Source organism: Sus scrofa, chromosome 2 (assembly GCF_054392235.1).
Source record: "Sus scrofa isolate SSC_HxYL_T2T_F1_AM1 chromosome 2, Sscrofa_HxYL_maternal_Yorkshire_Landrace_v2.0, whole genome shotgun sequence".
NCBI lineage: Eukaryota > Metazoa > Chordata > Mammalia > Artiodactyla > Suidae > Sus > Sus scrofa.
In genome coordinates this window covers 132,234,471-132,262,173 of record NC_139384.1, presented here as the reverse complement: position 1 = coordinate 132,262,173, position 27,703 = coordinate 132,234,471, and the positions used below count along the sequence as shown (strand labels likewise).

The window sequence follows — 27,703 nt, the reverse complement described above, 5'->3', positions numbered from 1 at the left end:
TTTTGTAGCTCTTTTTCTAGTTCACTGCTTAGTATATATAGAGATGGTGTGTAATGAATGCTTACTAAAATATTTGCTAAATATGCCATGGATAGAAGATAGAATGGTATGTGTCTCTCTCTCACACACACAGACACACACAAACTGTCACTAAGTGATGTAGTTAACAATCTTTAATCTTCAAGAAAATGAGCATTTACCTCACAGGCCCATGAATCTTTGGAAATCCTGATCTCTCTGTTTCCAGTCATAGACATCCTATAAACTATACTCCATAGGAACCATCAACTCTCCAAACGCACTGTAGAATATCCTGCCTGACAAGGACAAGCCTATATGGTGTTGTCCTTGTGACAGCATCCCCAGCTGACATATAAAGTTCTTCCCGAGCTCCCCACAGGCAGCTCCTGTGCAATAGTACAAGAAGAACCTCAGATCACTTCTTTGAAAACCCACTTTGTCAATACTCATCAATGATCTTCAAACCAAGGCCCACTCACATCTCAGCCTGACACTTGATAACAGTTTCAATAGAAGAGCAGCTGTTTTGTATTACATGCCGCTCTGTGAACAGAGCCCAGGTACTGCCATTCCAATTGTTTTATGAATGTGCTAGAGAAATGGCCGGTTGCCAAAGACTGCATCCATAAGATTGTTTGAAACAACACCCCAGACATAAAAAGAAAGAACAAAATCCCTCACAGATTGCAGTGTGTACAATTTTGGCTGTTTTGCACATCCTCTGCAGCTGTGCATTCATGATGCTATATTAAGCAAAAATCTGTGTAAAAATTAATCACTAGGAGATGGAAGTTTAGAGGCCATTTTACGGATTTAGCTGCAGTGGTTGCCAAGATTCTCTCCATTCAGAATGAGCTCTGCCTGTCACAATCAACTGGACATAGGATGTGACCCCTTACTGGAATTTAAGGTTTCAGACATGGCAGAACTTCTCCCAAAAGTCAGCATACCCTCATTACTTTGTTTTCTATGAAAAGGATTACTGTCACTTTGGGCTAATTCTTTTAGAATCACAGCTGTCATAAAGTTGGGACTATTAACAGTCATGAAAAGAGCAAGTTTCAAAAGGCATTTGTGTCTCAATACTTTTTTTATGCCCCTCCTTCCTCACTCTGAGGAAATTGATGGTAAAATTATAATTAATGGGAGAAGGCTGCTCAGTGGAAATGTACAAGACCAACAGCTTGTCTATAGGCTACAAACCCAAGTTCAAGAGATACCACCAAATGCTCCTTGTCAGCCAGAAGAAACACCTCAAACTCTGACTAATGAAGAAGGGAAATAAAATATCCTATGATTTTATCTATTGATGAAGCAAAGAATATGAAACATAATGATTACCACAAGGGAAAAAATTTTTTTGGATTGTTATAAAATGTTTTCAAAGATGTGTAAAAAGCTGGCACCTTTGAATAAGTTTTCTATTTAGAACTCAGTAAAATCTCTGGACTAGGAGAGGTAAAATTACCTTTGCTAATCTCACAATGCTTAGCTATTTCAGGGGAGTTACTGGCCAACATAGTTCAGCAGATCCATTAACATCTTCTCTGAGAAGCACTATCATCTTTTTCAGAAAACTGTGAAGCTTCGATGTGTCTAAATCTTATTTGCCAATTACACACTTCAAATATTTGTATGGTCCTGAAAATAGAGATGGCTATTACATTTCAGGTCTTTCTCATATATGTTGATTACTTGAGCATATTTAAAAATTTTCATCTAAACCATTTCTCAAAACTCACTTCTAAGGTAGAATGACTTCTTGCCTCCAATTTGCTCATGTCTGTTTTTCCTCAAATTCTAGTTTAGAATCTAAGTGTTCTTCTTTCCATGAAATTTCTCATGACTACTTGGATGCATAATGATTTAGCTTACAAGAAGTTAATCTGTGCCAGAGTTATGCTTCTTTAAATGCTGTACTTCATATTTTGTCTCTTTTTAAAATAAACTTTTCATATTAGAATGTTTTAGATTTAAAGAAAAGTTTAAGACAGTAATGAGAGTTCTCAAATACTGCCTTCCTGTTTGCCCCTATAATGAGCATCTGACATAGTAAAGTGCATTTGTTAAAATTAATGTGCTAATATTGATATATTATTATTGTTAGTATCTAAACTCTATATTTTATTTATAATTTCTTCCTTTTACCCAATGTATTTTGTCTGTTCTAGGAACCTATTCAGGATATCAAATTGTGTTTGGTCATCCTGTATCCTTAAGCTCCTCTAGACTAACAATTCCTCAGACTTGCCATGTTTTTTACAACCTTGAAAATTCTGAGAAGTTACAATTAGATATTTTTTCAGAATATACCTAAACTGAGTCTTGTATAGTGCTTTTCTCATGATTATTCTGGGGTTATTGGTTTGGGGGAGAAAGACCACAGAGATAAAGGGCTATTACCATCACATCATGTCAGGGGTACATGCGGTCAACATAACTTCTTACTGTTGATGCTGATACTGATCACCAGGCTACAGTGGTATTCCTTAGGTTACTCTACTATAAAGTTAACCTTTCCCTACCCACTTTCCTTGCTGTACTCCTGAGAAGGAAATTCCTAGGTGCAGCTCACAATCGAAAGAGTAAGAAGTTGTGCTCTATCTCCTTCAGATTATAATATCCATATAATTTATTTGAAATTCATATATGCTAAAGATTTGCTATTCCACCAATAATTTATTTGTGAAGCTAAACTATTTATGAAACTATTCTGCATGATATCACAGTATTGGATATTTAACACTATGAATTTGTGAAAATCTATAAAGTTTTACAGCACAAAGAGTGAATTTTAGTATGTGCAATTAAAAAAATCATTTAGAATGCCAGAGGATACTAGGGTGCAATAAATACTGTGATAGCAAAACACTATACATATATACTAGAATTAAGCAATTAAGTGAATGGGTGGCTGATGAGAGAAGCGAGGTTTCTCTAGTCCCTATGTATTACCCTGGCCAAATATCTTAATGTATCTGTATGTTGTTTTTCTTATCAAAAGTTGGATAATGAGAAAATACATGAAATGTCCATTTCCAGTGCTAGGCACATGGTAAGCACTCGGTAAATATAAGCTATCATTAAAAGTTTGTTTGCTGTACGCACTCAGTAAAATTAGCTCTTTTTGTTGCCTAAATGACAAGTTATTTCCTGATCATTTGAGGAGCACTATTTTCCAAGTATATAGAGTTTATTGCAAAGACACAAAATTAATTTGCTAAAATTCAAAATGTCATTTCTGAAGAGTTAAAATTCCCACTAATGGATTTCTAGATAAGTTCTGAAATAGTTGCTATGATTTGCTTTGTTTTTTTACAAATGATTAAATTGCACATTAGCTTTTAATATGGTTGCTTATTTTAAATGCAGCAATGTAGCTTTGAGCTATGATTATCTAGTGTCACAAATGACCAATTCTGTTATTTTGATGAAAATTTCAGTTAGAATGTTTGTTTGATGTTGGGTAGATGAAATCATTGAAAACTGACTGGAAAGTAAAGCTACAAACCAGACTGAGTTGTGTTGAACGTGAATGAACTCAGACTTTGTTAGACATCCTACAATAGCTAATAATGTCTCAAAGTGAGAGTCCTAAGGAGTAACTGGTGGAAGAAGGCAGTGGGCTGCAGCAGTGTCCCCACTAGGGTACAAAGCACCCTCCCAAGTCCTAGACTAGCTGTCCCATTGTTTGAAATGAACAGTAATAATTTTTCAAAAATTTATATAAAATGTTAGATAAATGTTCATGAAATAGACCTGTTTGTATCCCACATAGATTGCCATCCATAAATCCCTCCTGTGAAGAAATTCTAGAAAGATCCTTGGTGTCAATAGGAACATTTATGAGTCTATACACAAAGTCTGACTATGATGGTCATAAATTCACTACTGTAAAAAAAGATATTAATATATTTAATCAAAATGTTGAATCAATATCAAGTTGTGGTGGATAGATACTTTAATTAGTCTGATGTCAGATTCCATAAAGTTCTTTCTTTTTTCTTTTATAGGGTAAAGCTCCTGCCTTTAAATTCACTTGAGGTTGTATTTTGACTTTGGTGTGTACACCTCCTTGGAGCAGGAGAATAGAAAAATTACTATTTGGTGCTCTTAGCACCGAAAGGATCCCCAGGTAGGTGGCTGATGTATGAATAACCCAGGGTAAAGCCAAATGATCACTGTGGATGAATAAGTGTCACACAGAGGCAATGATCATTAAAAAATCTACCATTTCTGTCACTGACTCCTCTGAGGAACTTAGTGGTCCATGAGGCTCTAAGCTGGCTTTAATTCATGGGGCTTGAATAAAAGGTTGTGGTCTTGATTTATTGCATAAAACTATTCTTTGTCTTAATCCAGTGATGGATCTCATTCAAAATGGACTTGCCCCTTACTAACCTGAAAGCTCAAGGAGGTTGAGGACCTCTGTGTCTCCTCAGATTTAATACAATGGCTACTAGATGTTTAATAACATATGTTGAAATTGCCTCATTTCTTCAGGCATGTTACATAGCTTGTGGCTAAAGAGTCAAAGCTGAACTTCTCTTTGCTCTGTTTTTGTTATACTCCTTTGGGGGGAAATAGAGAAAAATCAAATAGAGAGAAAGGTGTTCACCAGGACTATGATCAAGTATATTAATCAATTTTTTATCTTCTGATGATTTCAAAATATAAGCAAGGGGGAAGAAATGAGGAGTCATGAGATGTAGGCTGCAAACAGACATGTTTTCCTAGACAACTGGGAGACAGAGACAAGTGGTAACTGGAAATGAACTCAGAGATTAAATGTGACTCCAAGATGGGTAGCATAGCATCACTGAATCTGTTCCTGGGGGCCTCACCTCTTAATGTTCAGTGAGGAAAGGATGAGTTTAAAGCTATAACATTTGATAAGGTAAAAGCATGCTATACATTTAACTCCATGATTAGAATTTTTATCACATATATTTCCTGGGGCATAGTGAACCATACATACAAGACCTGGCCCTGTATTTCACAGATAGTAAGAAAATTCCTGACACTCATAGACCTGTAATTTTACTTATTATAAACATTTCCCAGTATCATCTCTCACATGGACCATTGCTTGAGCATCCTGAATGGTTTCCTAACATACATCAGGCTTTACTCTAATAAATTTCTATACATCACAAACACACACACAAATATACGACGTGTGTAGACAAAAAACAAAATTTGGTCATTTCTGCTGCCTAAAGAACAAAGCTAATCTGCTTAGTGTGTACTCAGTGCTTAATACAGAATTGGAATTAAACAGATCTTAGTTCAAATTCTGACTCTGCATTTATTAGATGGTCTGAAGTAAGTGCAGTCAGCTTTCCTAGATTGTTTTCCATCTGTAAAATGAAAATAGTAATTCTCACCTTAGAGGATTGTTAAAAATTCACTAAGGCAGTCATTGTAAAAAAGTTTTATCCAGATATGTTCAAGCCATGGTTCAGTGCCTGGCATATAAAATAAGCTCTCAAAAAGCTATAACTTTTTACAATTAATATTATTATTCTGCAGGCTTACCAAACACTTTTTCTTATTCTATCATTTTTAACTGTTCTCCTATATGAATATATTATAGTTATAGAATAATATGTTAGTTTTCCTACCTATTCATTATCCATTTAACTTTATTAACCCTTTATTTAATTCATATTAGTACTTCTTAATCACATGTAAGTGCCCAGTCCAAACAAATGGCTATGTTCAATAGAACTAACCACAACAAATAATATGATTCAGGTGTCCTGACTCCATACAACTGAGAAAAGAGAGGTTACCTAAGAAGATGGCAGTTTTCTTGAGAACTCCCTACTGTGGTGCAAATGGATAAGCAAATTCTACAAAATAAAGAGTGTGCTCTTTCAAAATAAGGCATGGGTATTTAGGGGAGGAGAAAGTAAGAGTTACTACCCATGAGCCAATTATAAATTTAACCAAAATTATTAATCAGAGCAGACTTGCAGAGCTCTGTTTTGGTAGATCACATAGGTAATCCAAGAGAGTCTTACATGAATAATAAGCCTATGCATTCTTGTTGTGGAATTAAACTATTTATTTGGATCTTAGGTTATTTTTTTAATCCCCTAGGGTTTAAATTTGGGTTCTAGGTTATGTTGCTTAATTTCTATTTTAGGAACAAGAAATATCTGGGAAGACTAAGATTACCTAAAGCACCTACTGCCTACACATTGGATTACATTTATGAACATACTTTATATTTTTAGACATTTAGTCATCAAGATATATTTTTCATGCCATTGTATAAATAATGACTGCTTTTATCCTACCCTTCACACAGATCATCTCATTATCTCTTTCCTTTTATTTTAGATCAATTATCTAATATAAATAGCTAGACATAATGGTTTTCTTAGAAACCTTCAAACAACTGATATTTTTTTTCATCACTCAGAAAAAAAAGTAATTAAAAAGAGAGGGCTACTGGACACATTCAATAAGAAATCTGTCTTCAAATATCAATGTGTTTATGTCATTAATCAATACTAGAAACAGTCATATTCATACATGTGTTTACATTTAGGTATAAGACAGGGAGAAAAGGGCCAAGAGTTCCTACAGGACCAGGGTGAACCATAGTAGTGGAAAAGTGGAAAGTTATGGTAGACAAGGCTCTATGGTGGCCCCCAGTCATTCTGGCCTTGTTGTTCTGATGCTCTTGTGTGATTCTTTCCCCTTAAAAGTGAGCAAGACTAACTGATACACTTTTCAATAATAGATTTGGTAGAAGAGATATGATGTCACTTCTGAAGTTAGGTTATAAAAATAGGTTATTGTGACTTTCATCTTGGGTGATTCTTTATCTGTCTCTCTGTCTCTGTCTCTTATCACAAGCCTCCACGTCTGAAGGATCCTCAAATAGTCTACAATGAGACCATCACGCTTAGGAACTAATGCCTGCTAGCAACCACACAGGCTTGAAAACAGATGCTTCCTGCTGTTAAGACTTCGGTGTGGCCTGCCAATGGCTTTACTGCAATTATATGAAAGAGCTTGAGCAGAGGCTTCCAGCTAAGTTGCAGACAGATTCCTGAAACACAGATATTGTGAGATAGTCAAGATTTGTTGTTTTAAGCTAAGTTTTGAGGTAATTTGTTATGTAGCAATAGAGAAAGTTCTGATTGTCATATATGCAATGTACCACAGCCTGCAACAGAGGAAGACCCACAAGAACAAACTTACTGATTAAAGTCAACTTAGGGATATTTCTCTTTGAACTGCCCTCTCTACCCCAGTTATCTTTTCTCATGAGAGCTTACCTTGCTTCTCAGGCAATAATAAAGATTTTATCCCAGATCTATGACTTAATTTGTAATCTAAGCTCCTCTAGACTACTCTGGGCACAAAATACTGAGAGTGTAAGATTTTCAAAGACATTTTTCATGCAAAATAAACATTAATTAGTACCACACAGAAATAAGTGAAATAAAGAAAAGAAAGGACACATCCATTAACTATCAGTCTTAGAATAACCAACATTGTCTTATTTAAAAGTTCCTTCATAGGAGACAGGATTAAGATAGCAGAATAGAAGGACTGGAGCTCATCTTCTCTCATGAAAACACCAAAATTACAACAAACAGCTGAATAACCATCAACAAAATAGACTGGAAACTACCAGAAAAGATATCCTACACCAAAAGACAAAGAAGCCAAATCAAGATGGTAGGAGGGGCGCATATGCAATATAAGCAATCCCTTATGCAATGGGTGGGCAATCCACAGACTGGAAAATAACTATCACAGAGGCTCTCCCACAGGAGTGAAAGTTCTGAGACCCACATCAGGTTCCAATGAGTGAGGGTCTGGCATAGGGAATAGGCCCCACCTGAGCATTCAGCACTGAAGACCAGCAGGGCTTGTGCACAAGAGTTCCATAGGACTGGAGCAAGCAGATTCCACCCTAGGAGGGCACACAGAGGATTTCTTGTGAACTGGGTCTCAGGGCAAAACAGAGACTCCATAAAAAGCCACATCTGACCTACCTGCAGATCTTGGAGGATCCCCTGAGAAAAGAGGGGGCATCTGTGACCCATTGCAGGGGAGGAACATTGGAGGCAGAGGTCTCAGGAATAATCTTGGTGTGAACTTCCTTGGAGGTGGCCATTTTGGAAACATCTGGTCCCACACATAGGGCAGAGAAGCCCCAGGCCAAACAACAAAACAGGATGAGAACACAGCTCCATCCACCAGCAAACAGGCTGTCTAAATACCCCTAGGCACACAGCTTCTTCTAATCATACCAAGAGACAAAGCCCTGCCCACCAGAGGGATAAGAATTGGCTTCACCTGCCAGTGGGCAAGGCACTAGCCCCTCCCATGAGGAAGCTGGCCACAGGCCCCTATACCAACTTTAGCCACCAAGAGGCAGACATCAGAAGCAGGAAAAGCTACAATACTCTTGCCTGCAAAAAGGAGACCACATAAAAATCTACACAAAATGAAAAGGCAGAGAATTATGACCCAGATGAAGAAACAAGAAAAAAGCCCCAGAAAAAGAGCTAAGTGATCTGGAGACTAGAAACTTTCATGGAAAAAGACTTTAGAGTAATGATAGCAAAGATGACTAAGATCTTTGAAATAAACAGGAGGCAAAGATTGATAAATTAATAAGACATTAAACAAAGAAATAGAAGATTTAAAGATTAAGCAAGCTGAGATGCAAAATACAGTTACTGAAATAAAAAAAAGTTCGCTAGAAGGAACCAACAGCAAAATACAGGAAACTGAAGAACGAATAAGTGTGGTGGAAGACAGACTGATGGAAATCTCCGACATAGAACAACAGCAACAAAAAGATTGAAAAGAAATGAAGACAGTCTAAGAGAATTCTGGGACAACTTTAAATGCACCAACATCTATATTATATGGGTGCCACAAAGATAAGAGAGAGAGAAAGAGACAGAAAAAAAATATTTGAAGTGATAACAGCTGAAAACTTCCCTGATATGGGAAAGGAATCATAAATCCAGGAAGCACAATAAATACCGCATAAAATAAACCCAGGGAGGAACACCTTTAGACACATAAACAAAGTGACCAAAACTAAAAACAAAGAGATAATACTCAAACCAGCTAGGGAAAAGAAACAAATAATGTAAAAGGGAACCCCAATAAGGTTATTGACTAATTTTTCAGAAAAAAATCTGCAGGCTAGAAGGAAGTGGCACAATATACTTAATGTGATGGGAGGGCAAAACCTCCAACCAAGAATATTTGGAGTTCCTCTTGTGGCTCAGTGGAAAAGAAACTGTGTAGTATCCATGAGGATGTGGGTTCGATCCCTGGGCCTGCTCAGGGTTAAGAATCTGGTGTTGCTGCAAGCTGTGGCATAGATCAGGGACGTGGCTCAGATCTAGTGTTACTCTGACTGTGGTAGAGGCCAGCAGCTGCAGCTTTTGTTTGTGCCCTAGCCTGGGAACTTCCATAGACCACAGGTGCAGCCCTAAAATAAAGCAAAAAAATTTTTTTTAATTAAAAAAAAGTAAAAACAAAAAAATTACTCTACCCAGCAAGGCTCTCATTCAGATTTGAGTGGGAAACCAAAAGCTTTATAGACAAGCAAAAGCTAAGAGAGCTCAGCACCACTAAACCAGCTTTACGACTAATACTACAGGAACTTCTCTAGCTGGTAAATAAATGGCCATAAATAGGAGTTCCCGTCATGGCTCAGTGGTTAACGAACCTGACTAGGAACCATGAGACTGTGGATTCAATCCCTGGTCTTGCTCAGTGGGTTAAGGATCCGGCGTTGCCGTGAGCTGTGGTGTGGGTCACAGATGTGGCTCAGATCCCACATTGCTGTGGCTCTGGTATAGGCTGGCAGCTACAGCTCTGATTAGACCCCTAGCCTGGGAAACTCCATATGCCATGGGTGCGGCCCCAGAAAAGGCAAAAAGACAAAAAAAAAAAAAAAAAAAAAAAAAAAAGAAAAGGCCGTAAATAGAAACAAGAAAACTACGAGTGACAAAGCTTAGGGTAAAGGCAAACATACAGGAAGAATAGGAAATCATCCACACACAAATATGCTACCAAATCCAGAAATCATGAGAAAAGGAGGCTACAAATGCAGGATACTGGAGATGCATGCCCCAACCAAAAGACATAGACAGGCTGAATGAATACAAAAACAAGACACATATATGCTATCTTCAAGAAATCCACTTCAGTTCCAGGGACACATGCAAACTAAAAGTAAGAGGATGGAAGAAAAGATTCCATGAAAACAGAAATAATAATAAAAAAAAAAACCCTGGAGTAGCAATACTCATATCAAACAAAACAGACATTAAAAATAAAGAATGTTACGAGAGACACAAAAGGACATCACATAATGATGAAAGGATCAGTCCAAGAAGAAGATATAATAATTGTAAATATATACACAGCCAACATAGGAGGACCTCAATAGATAAGGTAATTGCTAACAGCCTTAAAAGGAGAAATTGACAACACAATATTAGTGGGGTAATTTAATATTTCACATACAGCAAAAGAAAGATCATACAGACAAGAAAGAAGGAAACACACGCTTTAAATGATACATTAGAGCAGTTGGACTTAATAGATAATTATAGAATATTCCACCCAAAAGCAGCAGAATACACATCCTTCTCAAGTACACACAGAACATTCTCTAGGATAGATCATATTCTGGACCATAAACCCAGCCTCAATAAATTTATGAAAATTGAAATTGGAGTTCCCATTGTGCCTTAGTGGAAAACGATCTGACTAGCATCCGTGAGGATGCTGGTTTGATCCCTGGCCTCACTCAGGGTGTTAAGGATCTGGCATTGCCATAAGCTATGGTGTAGGTTGCAGATGTGGCTTGGATCTGGCATTGCTGTGGCTGTGGTGTAGATTAAAGCTCTAAATGTAAGACCAGATACTAAATATAAGACCCATACACCATACACAAAAATAAATTCAAAATGGATTAAAGATCCAAATATAAGATATAAATATAAGACTGAATACACTAATATATTTCTAAATATGAGATAAAACTTTTAAAGGAAACATAGGCCAAACATTCTCTGACATAAACCACAACAATATGTTTTCAGATCCACCTCCTGGAGTAATGACAATAAAAACAAAAATAAACAAATGGGGCCTAATTAAAAGTTTTTGCACAGCAAAGGAAACCCTAAATAAAACAAAAAGATAATCCACCGAATGGGAGGTAATATTTGCGATGAAGCAACTGACAAGGTATTAATTTGCAAAATATATAAATACCTCCTGCAGCTCAAAAAAAAAAAATCAGAAAATGGGCAGAAGATCTGAACAGACATTTATCCAAAAAAGACATACAGATGGCCAAAACCACATGAAAAGATGTTCAACATCATTAATTATTAGAGAAATGCAAATCAAAACTACTATGAGGTACTACTATATACCAGCCAGAATGGCCATCATTAAAAAGTCTACAAACAGTAAATGATGGAGAGGGTGTGGAGAAAAGCAAACCCTATTACAGTGTTGGTTGGAATATAAATTGGTCCAACTACTAGTGTGGAGATTCTCCAAAAACCTAAAAGTAGAATTACCATATGATCCAACAATCCCACTCCAGGACATCTCTCCAGAAAAAACAATGACTGGGAAAGATATGTGTAACCCAACATTCACTGCAGCACTACTGACAACAGCCAAGACATGGAGGCACTCTAAATGTCCTTTGACAGAGGAGTGGACAAAGAAAATGTACATATATTCAATGGAATATTACTCAGCCATAAAAAAGAATGAAATAATAGCATTTGCAGCAATATGGATGGATCGAGAAATTATCATGCTAAGTAAAGCTAGTCAGACAGTGAGAGACAAACATCATTTGCTATCACAGATATGTGGAATCTTAAAAAAGGATACAAATTAATTTATGTGAAGAACAGAAACAGTCTTATGGATTTTGAAAAATTTAATGATTACCAAAGGGGACAGTTTTGGGGAGAGGGAAGGACTGATGGTTTGGAATGGAAATGTTCTAAAATTCAGTTGTGATGATGGTTGTATAATTATAACAAAATTCACTGAATTAAAAAATGAAAGTTCCTTCATATTTTTATGAGTGTATATTTTTGTTTTTAACTTAATCACATTTATCATCTAACTTTGCGTTTTTCTGAATATTTATCAACAAATTACTGTCTTCAGCATTTGCATGTTAACATACAATCTTTTTAGTGATTTTTAAAGAGAACAACACAATTCATTGATGTTATTCATAATTTTAATAACTTGTACATTATAAGAAATTTAATATATTTCAAACTTTTTACTATTAAAATTAATACCTATAAATATTCTCATATATTTTAAAATTTACTTTTTCCTTTTTTAGATTTACAATGTGAAATTCTGGGTAAAAAGGTACGTCTTCTTTTAAGAACTTTTGTACAAAAAATGTGTTTTATAAGAGGTAAAGTAACCCACTTTTCACTGAGTTTTAACTTCCTATTTTCTTCATAATCAATTGAGGTGACTCAATCTAACCTAAAAGATTATGTCTTTCAAAAGGTTCCTAGGGTACAATTTAAAACTATGTAAAGGTCTTGAACCATTTTCAAGACAAATATTGTAGGTAATATGTGTTATCACATTGTATGGCTTCTTTCTACAAGTCTGTCACTTTATTTATAGTTCATTGACAGTTCATAAAATGTATTCTATGGAGTTGTAGCCAATTGTAGCTTTTGTAGCCACTGTTGAATAATTCTAACCAAGTGGTTTTCTTGGAATTTTTGTTAGCTGCTTTATCATTTAAAAGTGGTTCCTTTTTCCTATTTTTTCATGAGTCTTAATTAAAAAAAAACAACTCTGTATATTATATGTAGAAGGACAGGAGAGATTTAAGTTAATAGCATTTAATCCCAGAAATGGGCATGCCTCTTCTATTAGGCTATTAGAGTTTATGGGGATTAAGTCACAAAGTCCATCAGGTGAATAATTAAATTTGTGGGTGTTTTTGTTACTATATGTAACTTAAATACTTCAGCAATTCCGTAATGTCATCTTATTTAATTTGGTACCCTAAAGTTTCTTTTGACCTCTACTCTGATGGTGTCAAGAAAAGTTACAATTTTGTAGTTTATCTGAATTTTTCTTTTTGTTAAAATGGAATCAACAACACACACAAGCAGAATGCCTCCTCAAATGATTTTGCTGATGCATGAATGGAGCTAAAATATAGCTCTGGCTTTCACTCCACACTAAGGTGAGAACAATAAGATAGTACAGGGAAAAGTAAGTTTATATCCATTTTATTTTCTCCCTTCCTACTTCCGATTTCATTTCAGACATATTTATTTTTTGTGATGTTAAATTAAGAATACTCCATGTAAAATACATTTTTAAGAAATAAAAAAAATAAAAATAATATTTTTTAAGAAAGAAAAGAAAAATATCAGTTTGGGAAGATGATTTAAAATTCTCCTTGGAAACCATGTGATATTATTTTCCCAGTTAGATCAAATGACTCTTTGACTTGTTAACTGTGGAAATTTTCCTTATGCCCTATCCAGCCTGGAATGTTGATAAATGATCATAGAGAAAGTATGTCAAAATATACAAGACTTCTCATTGTCTTATAAATTTCCCAGCCAAATGGAAAGAAAAATAGCACTGCTTTAATTCATTCACTCATCAATCCCAAACACTATACAAGCCAGAGAATCTTCCTTTACAACCTTTGGCGTATGTTTAAAATCTTGTGTTCCTACTGATAAATTCACCATTGGAAGCAATAAAAAACAAAGGAAGGATATGTACATGCTCTTTCATGAGTGGTTTTCTTCTAAAACTGAGACTTCAGCTCTAAGAGTCTAAAAATTCCTTTTATTAGCTCACTCAGAAGGAAATGGACCCAAACGTCTATTTATTTACTTAAAATCATGACTAAAAATTGTTAGCTTTATTCTTGGTGTATGGGATATTCTCAAGAAATATTGACTTTTTTCCTATCATTATGATAATGGTCATCATTACTCTTGTTAACAGAAGATTGAAGCCAAGACAATGATCAGTTTTTGTTGAGGCAAGGCAAAAAGAACTGGCTGTCCAACAAACCTCATGTTCCCTCTTCTATGATAATTACTAATGGGGGGTGGCTGTCCAGTTAGTAATGATGGTGCCCAAACTCCTTTGTGTCTATTGGTGAGCACAGACCTATTTTCACCATTATGAGCAGAAATGGTATGTGTTTCTTTTGAACCAAGGTTTTTTTTAAGAGGCAAGTGCCTCTGCATGCTTTCTTCCCATTTTTGGATTAAGACACCATACTGGGCACCTAGGCATGGTAAAGTCGACAGATGGAATGATCTTGACTCTGAGAGTATCACATGGAGGAGTGCCACCTTGGATTGTTGTGAGGAAGAAATAAATGACTTTTATGTTTGGGCCTTTTTATATTTAGGGATTTATTTGTTACTATAGCTAAGGTTATCTTGACTAAACAATGGCAGTGGACTAACCCAGCACTCCTCAAAGAATGGTCTAGAGAAGTCTGAAATTTCCTAGTCCATGACAATCTAAGTATAGATATTGAGAGAAAAAATTAGGGGATTTATAACAACTAGACAGGTATTTTTATGTCAACTGAGTATCATATTTTTTTTAAAAAAATAGGTTATATTTTATGTTTTTATTTCATGTTTTCCTACTTTATTGGATTTTATAATGGGTTAAGATTAATTAATATTTTTTTTAAAAATAGTCATCTAATACGGATGGATTGAAGTAGCACTTCAAAAATACATTGCTATGGTCATTTGCAAAAATTGCATTCTCTTTTCACAGTACTCTCAGCCACTGCTTCTAGCAAAATAATCTATACAAGGATCCTCTCAATGAGGCTTGATAACCTCATGCTCTCCCACTCAAAGGATGAATTGTTTTAAAAAACTTAGCTTAACATGAGTACTCTCTTGCAGGGAATATTTTGGCTATCAATAAAAAAACTGTTTTCAAATTTTTCATAAGTTTGAATTCTTACCTTTATTATTTACAACTGCTACTTCTGTCTTTTAATAGTCCATTGATTATTCTTAATTATCAAAATATATTTCTTTTAGAACTTTGCCTGAATTGCTTTTTATCTGCTCCTGTCTACCTAATTGAAATTATCACAGGACCTTTTCCACTTCCCCTGAAACTCCCAGGCCCCAGTGGCTTTGGATGTCTAGCTTTTGATTCTCTGCAAAGCTTGTACACCATATATAGGTATTTTCCTACAACAACTCTTGTTTAGCTCACTTTTAAAATCTAGAGTAAAGATTTTAAAAATTAAGTAATTTTATTTGATTGAAGTGTGGTTGATATAGTCAAATAACAGCTATTTTAACAATTTTACTTTTCTTTTAGCAACATGGTGAATGCTCATTCAAACACTAAGTTCTATCGAAAATGCAATATTTGAGCAATAGAGTGTCTCTTTTCTCAAGGGGATTATAAAGCCCATTACCATAATATAAGAGAGTGACAAGTGTCTGTCTAATATCCATTTATTCAACATGTTGCATTGTAGTTCTTTAAATGTATTTTTTGCCTTCTCCAATAGATACTCTTATATTCCTCAAATGCAATGAAAAATTAACTTTTCTCTCTCTTTTAATAAGTAGATATAAAAATCATACAATCATCTAAATAGATGCAGAAAAAGTTGTGACAAAATCCAATACCTATTTATGATAAAAAAAAAAAAAACTTGAGAAAGTGGTCATAGAACCTACCTGAACATAGTAAAGGCCATATGTGACAAACCACAGCTAACATCATTTTCAATTGTGAAAAGCTGAAAGAATTCCCATTAAGATCAAGAACAAGACAAGGATGTCCACTCTTGTCACTTTTATTCATAGCTTTGGAAGTCCTAGCCATGGAAATCAGAGAAGAAAAAGCAAAATAATCCAAATTGGAAAAGAAGTAACATTGCCACTATTTGAAAATGGCATGATATTGCATAGAGAAAAATCCTAAAGATGCTATCAGAAAACTCCTAGAGCTCATCCATGAATTCAGTAAAGTTGCAGGATACAAAATTAATACACAGAAACCTCCCATTCCTATACACTAATAATGAAAGATCAGAAAGAGAAATTAGGAAAACAATCCCATTTACCACCACAACAGAAAGAATACAATATCTAGAAATAAACCTACCTGAGGAGGCAAAAGACCTATAATCTGAGGACTATAAGACAGTGATGAAAGAAACTGAGGATGATACAAACATATAGAAAGATATACCCTGTCCTTGGATGGGAGGGAATCAATATTACCAAAATGACTATACTACCCAAGGCAATCTATGGATTCAATGCAATACCTATTAAATTACCAGTGTGAATTTTCACAGCACTACAGTAAAAAAAAAAAATTAAAAATTTTTATGGGAATGCAAAAGACCCTGAATATCCAAACCAATCCTGAGGAAGAAAATGGAGCTGGAAGAATCAAGCTTCTTGACCTAAGACTATACTACAAAGCTGTAGTCAATAAAACAGTATTGTACTGGTACAAAAACAGAAATATAGGTCAGTGGAACAGGATAGAAAACCCAGATATAGGAGTTCCTACTGTGGCACAATGAGATCAACAGTGTCTTGGGAATGCTGGAACACAGGTTCAGTTCCTGGCCTGGCACAATGGGTTAAGGATGCTGCATTGCTGCAGCTGTGGCTTAAGTCACAACTGAAGCTCAGATCTGGTCCCTGGCTCAGGACCTCCATATGCTATGGGGCAGCCAAAAATGGAAAATAACAGCAACAAAAACAAAAAATTCAAGCACCTATGGTCAACTAATCTACAACAAAGAGGCAATAATATGCAATGGATAAAGGACAGTCTCTTCAATAAGCAGTGCTGGAAAACTGGACAGCTCCATGTAGAAGAATGAAATTAGAACACTCCCTAAGACCACATGCAAAAATAAACTCAAAATGGATTAAATAAGACTGGATACTATAAAACTCTTAGAAGAAAACATAGCAGAACATTCTGACATAAACCACAGCAATGTATTTTCAGATATACCTCCTGGATTAATGAAAATAAAAATAAACAAATGGGACTTAATTAAAGTTAAAAATTTTGCATAGCAAATGAAACCCTAAACAAAACAAAAAGAAAACTCACAGAATGGGAGAAAATATTTGGAAATGAAGCAACTGACAAGGGATTAATCTCCAAAATATACAAACAACTCATGTAACTCAATCTAAACAAAACAAAACCCCAAAACAAGCAACCCAATTACAAAGATCTAAATAGACATTTCTCCAAAAAAGTCACACAGATTGCCAAAAAAGATGAAAAGATACACAACATCATTAACTATTACAGAAATGCAAATCAAAACTCTGATGAGTTGTAACCTTACACCAGCCAGAAGTGCCAGCAACAAAATGTCTACAAACAATAAATGCTAAAGAGGGTGCAGAGGAAAGGGAACTCTTCTATGTACTTGATGGGGATGGAAACTGGTACAATTACAATGGAAAATAGTACAGAAGTTCCTCAAAAAACTAAAAGTAGAACTACCATATGATCCAGCAATCTCACCCCGTGCATCTATCCAGAAGAAACAAAACAAAACAAAACTATAATTGAAAAAGATACATACACCCCAATACTCATTGCAGTAATGTTGAAAGTAGCCAAAACATGAAAGCAACCTAAATATCTGTTGACAGAGGAACGGATGTGGTACATATATGCAATGGAATATTACTCAGCCTTAAAACATGAAATAATATCATTTTCAGTAACATGGATGGACTTAGAGTTTATCATACCAAGCAAAATAGGTCAGAAAGAGAAAGACAAACATCATATGATATCACTTATATGTGGAATATTTTAAGGATACAAATGAATTTATGTGCATAACAGAAATAAACTATAGACTCTGAAAACAAACTTAAGGTTACCAAAGGGGACAGGTGAGGGGAGGGATGTACTGGGAGTTTGGGATTAGCTTGTGCACACTGAGGTATATGGAATGGAAGACTGCTGTATATCATAGGGAAATCTACCCAATATTCTATGATAATCTATATGGGAAAAGAACCTGAAAAAGAGTTGATATGTGTACATGTATAACTGAATCACATTACTGTACAGCAAAAATTACAACATAATGTGTAAATTAACTATTGTTGAATAAAATTTCAAAAAATAAAAATTAAAAAAGAAGTAGATATATTTTATCTTCAGTTCCTTCAATTGGCATAAACAAGCATTCAATAAATGCTTATTTTTAAAGTTTTTGAACTGTACTTTTTGGAGACAAGAATCTTTACCTAAATAATGATAGAATTTTAGGGCTGATAGCTATCTCCTTTCCCATCTAAGGGCTGATAACCACAGCCTAGTAAAAGTACCCTGGTTTTCAGAGCCAGAGGGCACTCACTTCAAATCCTTGCTCCATTCTGTAGTCTTGAGCGAAATTAAGCATATTGATAAGGCTGCTTCAGACCCATTTTCTTCATTTGCTAAAATATATCTCTCAGATATATTTTATTGTAGAGAATATTGTAGAGAAAAGGTATGTGGCAATTACTAGGGCAGGGATACAAAAAGACTATTTCTCATGTGGTTAAATTTCAATTGTTTTATTCAAGCTACTGAGATTCAGGAAAACAATGTAACTTGTCCAGAAATATCTGAAAGTTAATGTAGAAAAGCTGGTCAGAAAACACATTTTTAGGTCCAGCTTTATGACGGCTTTAGTTTTTTACTCCCAGGATTACTTACCCCTAAGATACTTCTCTTAAAGGTTTTGTGCCCAATATAAAGTTGTAAGAAAAGAGTAAGGTAAATAATTTATAAGAAATACATTTCATGTTAAAAGGAAAGGCCAAAGCCCTACCAAAAAAAAAAAAAAAAAAAGAATCACATTACTTGGTTCTATAGGAACCACTTTCTAATCTTACATGTCTTTTAAGTACTCATAGGAAGAAGGTAGTTTATGGGGTGGACCAAGGGCAAACATTGAATATGCTTCATTAAAAATATTTGCTGGAAACACATGAAAAAATGCTCAACATCGCTGATTATAAGACAAATGCAAATCAAAACTACCATGAGATACCACCTCGCACAGGTCAGAATGGCCATCATTAACAAGTCCACAAATAACAAGTGTTGGAGGGGTTGTGGAGAAAAGGGAACCCTCTTGCACTGTTGGTGGGAATGTAAACTGGTACAGCCACTATGGAGAACAGTTTGGACATACCTTAGAAATCTATACATAGAACTTCCATATGACCCCGCAATCCCACTCTTGGGCATCTATCCGGACAAAACTCTACTTAAAAGAGACACGTGCACCCGCATGTTCATTGCAGCACTATTCACAATAGCCAGGACATGGAAACAACCCAAATGTCCATCGACAGATGATTGGATTCGGAAGATGTGGTATATATACACAATGGAATACTACTCAGCCATAAAAAAGAATGACATAATGCCATTTGCAGCAACATGGATGGAACTAGAGAATCTCATACTGAGTGAAATGAGCCAGAAAGACAAAGACAAATGCCATATGATATCACTTATAACTGGAATCTAATATCCAGCACAAATGAACATCTCCTCAGAAAAGAAAATCATGGACTTGGAGAAAAGACTTGTGGCTGCCTGATGGGAGGGGGAGGGAGTGGGAGGCATTGGGAGCTTGGGCTTATCAGACACAACTTAGAATAGATTTACAAGGAGATTCTGCTGAGTAGCATTGAGAACTTTGTCTAGATACTCATGTTGCAACAGAACAAAGGGTGGGGAAAAAATGTAATTGTAATGTATACATGTAAGGATAACTTGATCCCCTTGCTGTACAGTGGGAAAATAAAAAAATATATATTTGCTGGGAGGAAAAATATTAAGTACCTATAATTGCGATGTACACACAGGTACCTGAAAAAGGGTATCTATAACATGAAAACATTCTGAAAATTTCCAACTCAAGGTGTCATCATTCTCTCTTCCAAACTTCCTTTTCCATTTCTTACTATTGCAGCCTCTTTTCTCAGCATTGTCCTAGGACTAAGGAGTATTCCTTTCATCTTCTCTTTGCATTCAAATCCACTTGCTTGTGATGGGAACTGGAGGAAATCAAGAGAACCCAAAACAATGAATATTTCCTCTAGACATGACATTGGAATATCGAAGAAAGACATTTTGGATTTAACACTCTTTGTCTGGAATTTATTAGAATCAAAGCAGATGTAGCATTGTAATATCTCAATAACCTCTGTATAATTTAGAAGGATGTGAAGTATTTTTTTTTATGAGAATCATGATGCCAAATGCTTGCAGATGCTAAAATAGCAGTATGGGAGAAATTCGGAGCAATGTTGTTGTCAAATCACATAAAAATGTAAAAATGTTTCTATATGTATGTGTGTGTGTTTTCATTTTTCAGCAGCAGGAAATAATGCCACAAGGGAAAGTCTGGTCTATAGTGAGGTAAAAGTAGAAAAATAATCATATTGATTTGAAGGTTATGTTGATGAAAAAAAATGTGGAAAGAAAAACATATGAAAGTCCAATGAAACTCGCAAGAGGAAGCACTGGTCATAATTTTAAAGGGTCAAACCTGTTATCCTCTGTAGCTAGCTCTGTGGTCCTTTCCAATTTCCCTCCACATAATATTTCTCTGCTTGTCACCCTTTAATATTTCTGGTCTCCACACACCTGCCTTGTTCTTTCTCAGCAGAAGATATCAGCACATTTGGAAGTTTGCCTGCTACTACAAACAGGCTACTTCCTTTAGAAAGTCTATAATCTCGGAGTTCCCATGGTGGCGCAGTGGTTAACGAATCCGTCTAGGAACCATGAGGTTGCGGGTTCAGTCCCCACCCTTGCTCAGTGGGTTAACCATCCGGCATTGCCTTGAGCTGTGGTGTAGCTTGCAGACATGGCTTGGATCACATGTTGCTGTGGCTCTGGCATAGACTACAGCTCCGATTAGACCCCTAGCCTGGGAATCTCCATATACCACGAGAGCGGCCCAAAGAAATAGCAAAAAGACAAAAAAAAAAAAAAAAAAAAAAAAAGTATATAATCTCACTGATATGTGGAATCTTAAAAAATCATAAAAGCAGAGACTAGAATGATAGTTGCTCCTGGCTGGAGCATAGAAAAAATGGGACATGTTGGTCAAAAGACACAAAGTTTCATCTATGAAGGATGAATAAGTTCTGGAGATCTAATGCATAGCATAGAGACTATAGTTAATAATACTATATCTGATAGTTGAAATTTACTGAGAGTAGCTTAGTACTGACTTTGTAGTATGTTTTCACTGTACTCAAAGAACATGGTCACAATATGAGGTGACAGAGAAAATAATGAACATGATAATGGTAATAGTTTTATAGTGTATCACGATGTATCTCAAAATATAACACTGTATATCTTAACTACATACAATGCTTCTTTGACAATTAGACCTTAATAAAGCTAAAGAGGAAAAAAAGGAGGCTATTTTCCCAATGTTTCTAGCCAAGTCCATCTCAGAAATGGCCGTTTTACTTTGGATGAAGATACCTATTCTGCTTTAGCCTCAGTGAATTCCCTCCCCAAGGAAATCTTATAGTACTGACAAACTCATTTTCCTTTCTATGTCCCTATATTTTATTGGCCCTTTTATTTGGTGGAAAACACACAGACCATCTTGATGATGTCATTTTGTTAATGTTCAATAACACCTAAACCTGAGTTGATGAAATATTCTATAATAAATGCTGGCTTGTAGGCAACTTTTATACAAATTAATGTGTTAAGTAGTCAGAAGTAAAAGTAGGTAACTTCATACTGTCACAGGTTTACAATATTTTTGAGGTTTATAGTTTTATCATGGGAAAGTAGCAAGAAAATCTCACTTCTCACATTGTGTACACTTATTTTTGTGTGCTCATCTGATGGACAAAGGAGCAGATTTGAAAAGGAGACTTTGCCTGGGAGAAGTTGGAAAATGTTTTATCAATACATTCTCCAAGACTGGTCTCATTATTACAAGAAGAGCCATTATTTAATTTATTAGACACTTTCTATATGCCAAGCACACTCTTAAGTATGTTTTATTATCAGTGTGGGAAAGATAGCACTATGTCCTCTAGCATTAGAAGCATGAATGATCCTAGAGCTGATATGAAGAAATATAAAGCAGATCCACTGGTTCTAATTTCACAGTTAATACTACAATCCTAAATCCCACTACCTTGGCTTCATGAAGCCTGGCTGCTGAAGAATGAGGAAGAGTTTACCATGGAGAGAAGGGAGAGAAGATCTCTGCAAGTTCTGTTTAAGGAGGCATCATCTATGTTTTGGGAAGCTCAGAAGGTAGCTTAAGAATAAAAATCATCATATAGGAGTTGCTTCTAAGCTGGGCTTGAATAGTGAATGCAGTCTGACTTGGTGGCCATTGTTATTGGCCTCCTCAGGATTCTTCCCCTTCATCTTCCTATTAGAAATTTAAATTTGCCAGCTATGATATTGGAGGAGAAAATCTCCCATACAATTAGGGGAGTGACTCCCTAATAGTATCCTACTAGTAAACACATACCAATTCTCCAGTCATAGTGTGCATATGTTGTAACTCAAGCTAACTGAGTCAATAAGACAATTCTAGGACTTACATAATAAGGTAGGGAAAAACCAACAGTTTCTAATTTTTACTGAATATAAAGGAGAATACATACAGTCTTTGAAATGGATGACAACAATTTGTGGGTTATGAGGGTAAAGCCTGTCTGAGATATGTGTCAATAATTAGGCAGCAGTCCTAAAACTGGAGAGAAGAAAATGGACAAACTGCCATTTAGGTCCTTGATCAAACCTCAACTCAAGTTTTCATCTGTTCAACTCACTCCATTACTCTCACTGTCTAAAGTTTGAATTGAGTTCTCTTGCAACTAAAATTCCTCAATAAATACTTCATAAGACTCAATGCCACTGCACTTTTCCAGAAACAAGTGGAAATGGTGGTTTTCAACATAAAGAAATGTGACCCAAATATATGCTGAAAAGCAAAAGATGGAAGCAGCCCTATTTTTCTTTCTTTTTTTCTTTTCTTCCTTTCTTTCTTCCTTTCTTCCTTCCTTCCTTTCTTTCTTTCTTTCTTTCTTTCTTTCTTTCTTTCTTTCTTTCTTTCTTTCTTTCTTTCCTTTTTTTATAGGTGTTGGCAAGTGAAGACATTTACTGAAGACATTTACAAGTATTTACTGAATAACTACAGAATGCCAGGTATATTGGGTCAGTGACTGCCATGTCCACTATATTTCCAACTCTATGAAATAGCCATACTATACCTATTTTATGGGTGAGATTCTGAGAGTTTAGGCAAGTTGACTAAGTCACACAATTAAAAAAACATTGAAGCCATGATGAAAAATAATTTTTTTTTCTGACTAGGAAGCCAATTAGGGCATGCAATATAATAGAAATCTTCAATATGGAATTGTCAGCTAGAGTAGATGGGGTATAATTAGTCCAGTGAAAAACTGTGAGAAATAAGAATGTAATTATTCTGCAGGGGACTCAAACCACTCGTTCTCTCTCTCTCTCTCTCCCTTTCCTGCTCTGAATATCTTAGAAAATCCAACCCAACTGATAAGTTAAATCAAGGGATACTGATGTTCTTCCTACTATAGAAATGGCCAGACATCACTGACAAGAGACAGTTATTCCTAGGCACCTGAAGCTGAGTGGCTTTGCTACTGAACTAAAGTTCAGTTGCATATGGGCAATCTTTCGATTTCCAGGATCACTCCCTGGGATTATCATCTGTCCCCATGGAGGCATATTCCCCAGATGATACAGGCACATCTTTGCTACCTTTGGCAAGATTTAGTATAAAATTGTTATTTCAATGACAATAACATCTTCTTATTAAGAAATGGATGTCTGGGAATTTAAAGCATTGAGAATTACAATTTTTAAGACTCAGAGTCATGAGGGCCACCAATCCATTCTAGCTAGGATTAACACTAAATAAATTGTTAGTGCAATCTGCTAAACACACTCACATTGATATATTATGATTCATAAGGCCCAGCTATTTTCTTTTTTTTACTCTTTCCCAAGGATATTGTTTTTTTGTTTTTGTTTTACAGGGAGCAAAGGCATTACCCAGGGTTCTCAACTTCCCAGAGATCCTAGAATGACATATAAATGAGTGTAACAGATGAGCTGGGGTGGCGACCCAGATAAAATCAAGACTGAAGGGAAGATTCAGCTGAGTGCGACTACTTGGGACCCAAGTCTATTATTTCAAGAGCTTCTGATCTTTTAAAAGGATACAGAAACCTATAATTTTAGTTAATCACTTCAAATGTTTAAGTGCTGTCAGTTAATACATTAATCTATCGACTCTTCCAACCACCACTTTCTGTTTCTAACTTCACCCTCAACTGGGGACTTTAATAAAGGATTTTTTCTCTTTTAATCATCAGCTACCAGCCTTGCATCTTATGTCCTATAATAAATCCGATCATGCTGAAAACTTTCTCACATCATAGCCAAGAGAGGGGAATAAAAAAAGGAAAAGCTACCTTTCCAGACTGTCAGAAAAATTATAAGCTAAAAAGAGAGCTTAGAAGCCCAAAGGTCCTGGGCCATAATTACAATGGTGCCTACAATGTAAAGTTGAATATAACGAAGGATCTTAATATTGACATGCAGTGATTGGTGTCACACTTCAAAGCAGATTTTTGAAGCTGAATAGAAAAACAAAAGCTTTTTAAAATGACCCAACAAAATACTTTCAAAATATAGACTGCTGATCTAATCTGTCAAGGGTTGTTTTTACCTATCACCTGCTATTTTTAATGTTTCAAGGGATATTACCCTATTGATCATGGAAATAGAAGCTATTTCATGAAATTTTCTTGGCCATGATCACTATCAAATAATTACAGGAAATTACTTCCCCTTGGTGTTTGAAAGGCTTTTGGGGGGGTTTATTTGCCCACTTAAACTAGTTTTGTATGTCACTAAATTCTTGTGAGGTAATGGATGTGTTTTAATTACATTCAAATTACATTCAAATTGCCAGGCTTTGTGACTAAGGTGCACATTTTTGCACTGAAAGGAAAAGCAATCAGCAATGTTTAATAAGGAAAATCCTTCGCTCTGACTTTGCTGTCACTGCATATCTTACCAAAATGGTTTGGGGATGGTGTAGTGACACTTAAAATATGTAGTGTGTGGAGAAGGGGGTAAATACATTTTTCTATTTCTTCACTGAAATGGTTTTTTTTGGTGGAAGAAATTTCGCAAAGTGAGAGTGATGAGATTTAATTTGTACTGCCATCATGACAGCTGGCTGGCATGGCACTTGAGCACTTTTATATCTTAGGAGAATCTAGAAGAGATGCCATGTAGCCTAGATCTCCTTCAAAGACAGACAAGCTTTGTCAAAAAAAAAAAAGAAAAAAGATAAAAAAATAAAAAAATAAAAAGGTGTGTGCGTTAAGAGTCCATCTTAAGCCTATAAGCATTAAAGCCTGGGAGATAGAAAGGTGTCTATATGTTAAGAGGCCAATACTCTTATCATGAGCTCCTGGCTGTTTGATAAAGTGGATACAATGTTTTGAATAAACAAGAGAGTTCCTCCAGGGAAAAGAAAAGTGATTGAAGGAAAGCTCAAGGGCCCCACGTTCCTCTGGTTAGTGAAAAAGGAAACATTTTCCAACTTGCCACAAAGCTGGTAGGTGGCAGAAATATTCCTGTGGGGCTACCAGGTGTAAATGTGTGAATACTGTTTAAGCACATAATAGTTATTTATAGAACTGTAAGGGATAAGTGAGCACAAAATAGTTTTGTATGCCCTGGGACATGATACAAAACACAGTCTTTGCACAATCTTTCAATACATTTCCAACAATAATTTCAAATTTTTGCTCCAACCTCCTTACCTTTAAGGAAGAAATGCTGTAGACTATAGTAGACAATAGGAAAATGCTTGCTACACCTAGAAGACTATATTTAGGACCCCCATCCTAACAGACAGGTATAATCTTAGGGTTTTTCCAGCTATAAGGGCAGCAGGGAACAGAGTGGTTTGCAAATTATCTGGACATTCAAGGAAACATCCTAGTCCAACATGTACTCTGTCCATTGATGGTAATGCTGAATTCTAAGCTTTTGTTAGTGCAATAAAACTGACAAACATTCTTCCCCTACCATGAGTGGCTCCAGAGCTTGGTAAAGACTGAGTCACAGTAAAGTAAGGGGTTCAAGGACCTTTGCTATGAAGGCTAAGTAAAGCAAATAGCAACAGATTCATGGAAATATTTACAGATTTAGAATCACGGAAGAGGGACAAATCTCTGTAAAGTATCCAGTCTGGTTCCACCACCAAGTAAATTTTATCTGCCAAGCCAGGACAAGGAAATGTTTTACCCAAACACAGATGTAGAATATAACAAGTCCCTACTCCCCCTTCCCCAGGTTTAAGAAGAGGTAAAAATAGAGACATAGTTTTCTTCTTTTCTAATATAAGCATTTAACTCTATACATTTCCTATAAATGCTATTTTAAGTGCATCTCACACATTTTAATATGGTGCATTTTCATTATCATTCAGTTTTAAATGTTTTCTAAATCCCTCTGTGGTTATTTCTTTGATTCACAAGGTTATTTAGAAATGTGAGGCTTAATATTCAAATACTGGGGGCTTTTCAACCTACCTTATTGTTACTGATTTCTGATTTAATTCTCTTGCTATCAGAGATTATCTTCTGTAGATAATCAATCATTTGAATTTTATCATTCACTTTACTGTCCATTTTTGATGAACAGTCCACATCTACCTGAAAAGACTTTAGCCTTCTATTGTTGCATGGACTGATGGAATGGTATGCAAATAAAATTAGATAAGATAACATCAAGGTTTTTTTTTTTTTTTTTTTTTTCCTTTTCTTTTTAGGGATGCACCTGGGGCATATGGAAGTTCCCAGGCTAGGGGTCAAATTGGAGCTACAGCTGCAAGCCTATGCCACAGCCACAGGAATGTGGGATCCCAGCCAAATCTGTGACCTACACCACAGCTTGAAGCAACGCAAGATATTTAACCCTCTGAGCTGGGACAAGGGTCACACACACGTCTTCATGGATACTGGTCCTGTTTGTTAGCACTGAGCCACAATGGAAACTTCAATGTCAAGGTGTTTTTAATGTTTTTCATAAACATTCTATATCTTTATTAATATTTTTGTCATTTTTTATTTTTTTTCAAACACTGGTCCAGGGTATTAAGATCTCCAACATTTACCTTTTTGTGGGTTTGTCTTTTTTTTTCCCCTTAAGTTTTTCCAATTTCTGTTTCATATATTTTGAAGTTCTGTTATTAGATAGATGAACATATGTAATCTTTAAGTCTTCCTTTAGGATTGAACATTTTTCATACTTACCTTTGATCATTATCTCTTGTAAGACAACTTATTCTGAAATCTATTTTTTTCTGATAATAACATAAGCACTATGGCTTTATTGTGCTGTTTGCATGTCATATTCTTAAACCATAATTTTAATTCAAGATATCTGTGTCTTCATATTAAAATCCATCTTTTGACACTAATGTATTTCACATCTTTTTTCCTTATCTGATGTTAGCTATATTTAC

General features: G+C 35.6%; 1 protein-coding gene and 1 long non-coding RNA gene across 3 annotated transcripts in view; both read right to left on the bottom strand.

Moving 5' to 3' along the window:
- Positions 1–27,703, bottom strand: part of LOC110259775 (uncharacterized) — a 1,242,567-nt gene that overhangs the window by 343,679 nt on the left and 871,185 nt on the right. The window lies entirely within an intron of this gene.
- LOC146405700 (uncharacterized) lies at positions 3,199–8,258 on the bottom strand. Its single transcript, XM_085014347.1, has 3 exons — positions 8,043–8,258; positions 7,886–7,960; positions 3,199–7,087 (listed from the first exon to the last, which is right to left on the bottom strand). Exons 1-3 carry the CDS (start codon positions 8,173–8,175, stop codon positions 6,948–6,950), a joined length of 348 nt encoding a protein of 115 aa, XP_084870473.1. The 5' UTR covers positions 8,176–8,258; the 3' UTR covers positions 3,199–6,947.

Coding starts and splice junctions, on each gene's coding strand:
- LOC146405700 (XM_085014347.1), bottom strand. CDS start 8,175: ATGTTTCCAAAATGGCCACCTCCAAGGAAGTTCACACCAAGATTATTC. Junction 7,961..8,042: donor GGATCCTCCAAGATCTGCAG/GTAGGTCAGATG, acceptor GTGCCCTCCTAG/GGTGGAATCTGCTTGCTCCA. Junction 7,088..7,885: donor CTTCAGTGCTGAATGCTCAG/GTGGGGCCTATT, acceptor TCTGTGTTTCAG/GAATCTGTCTGCAACTTAGC.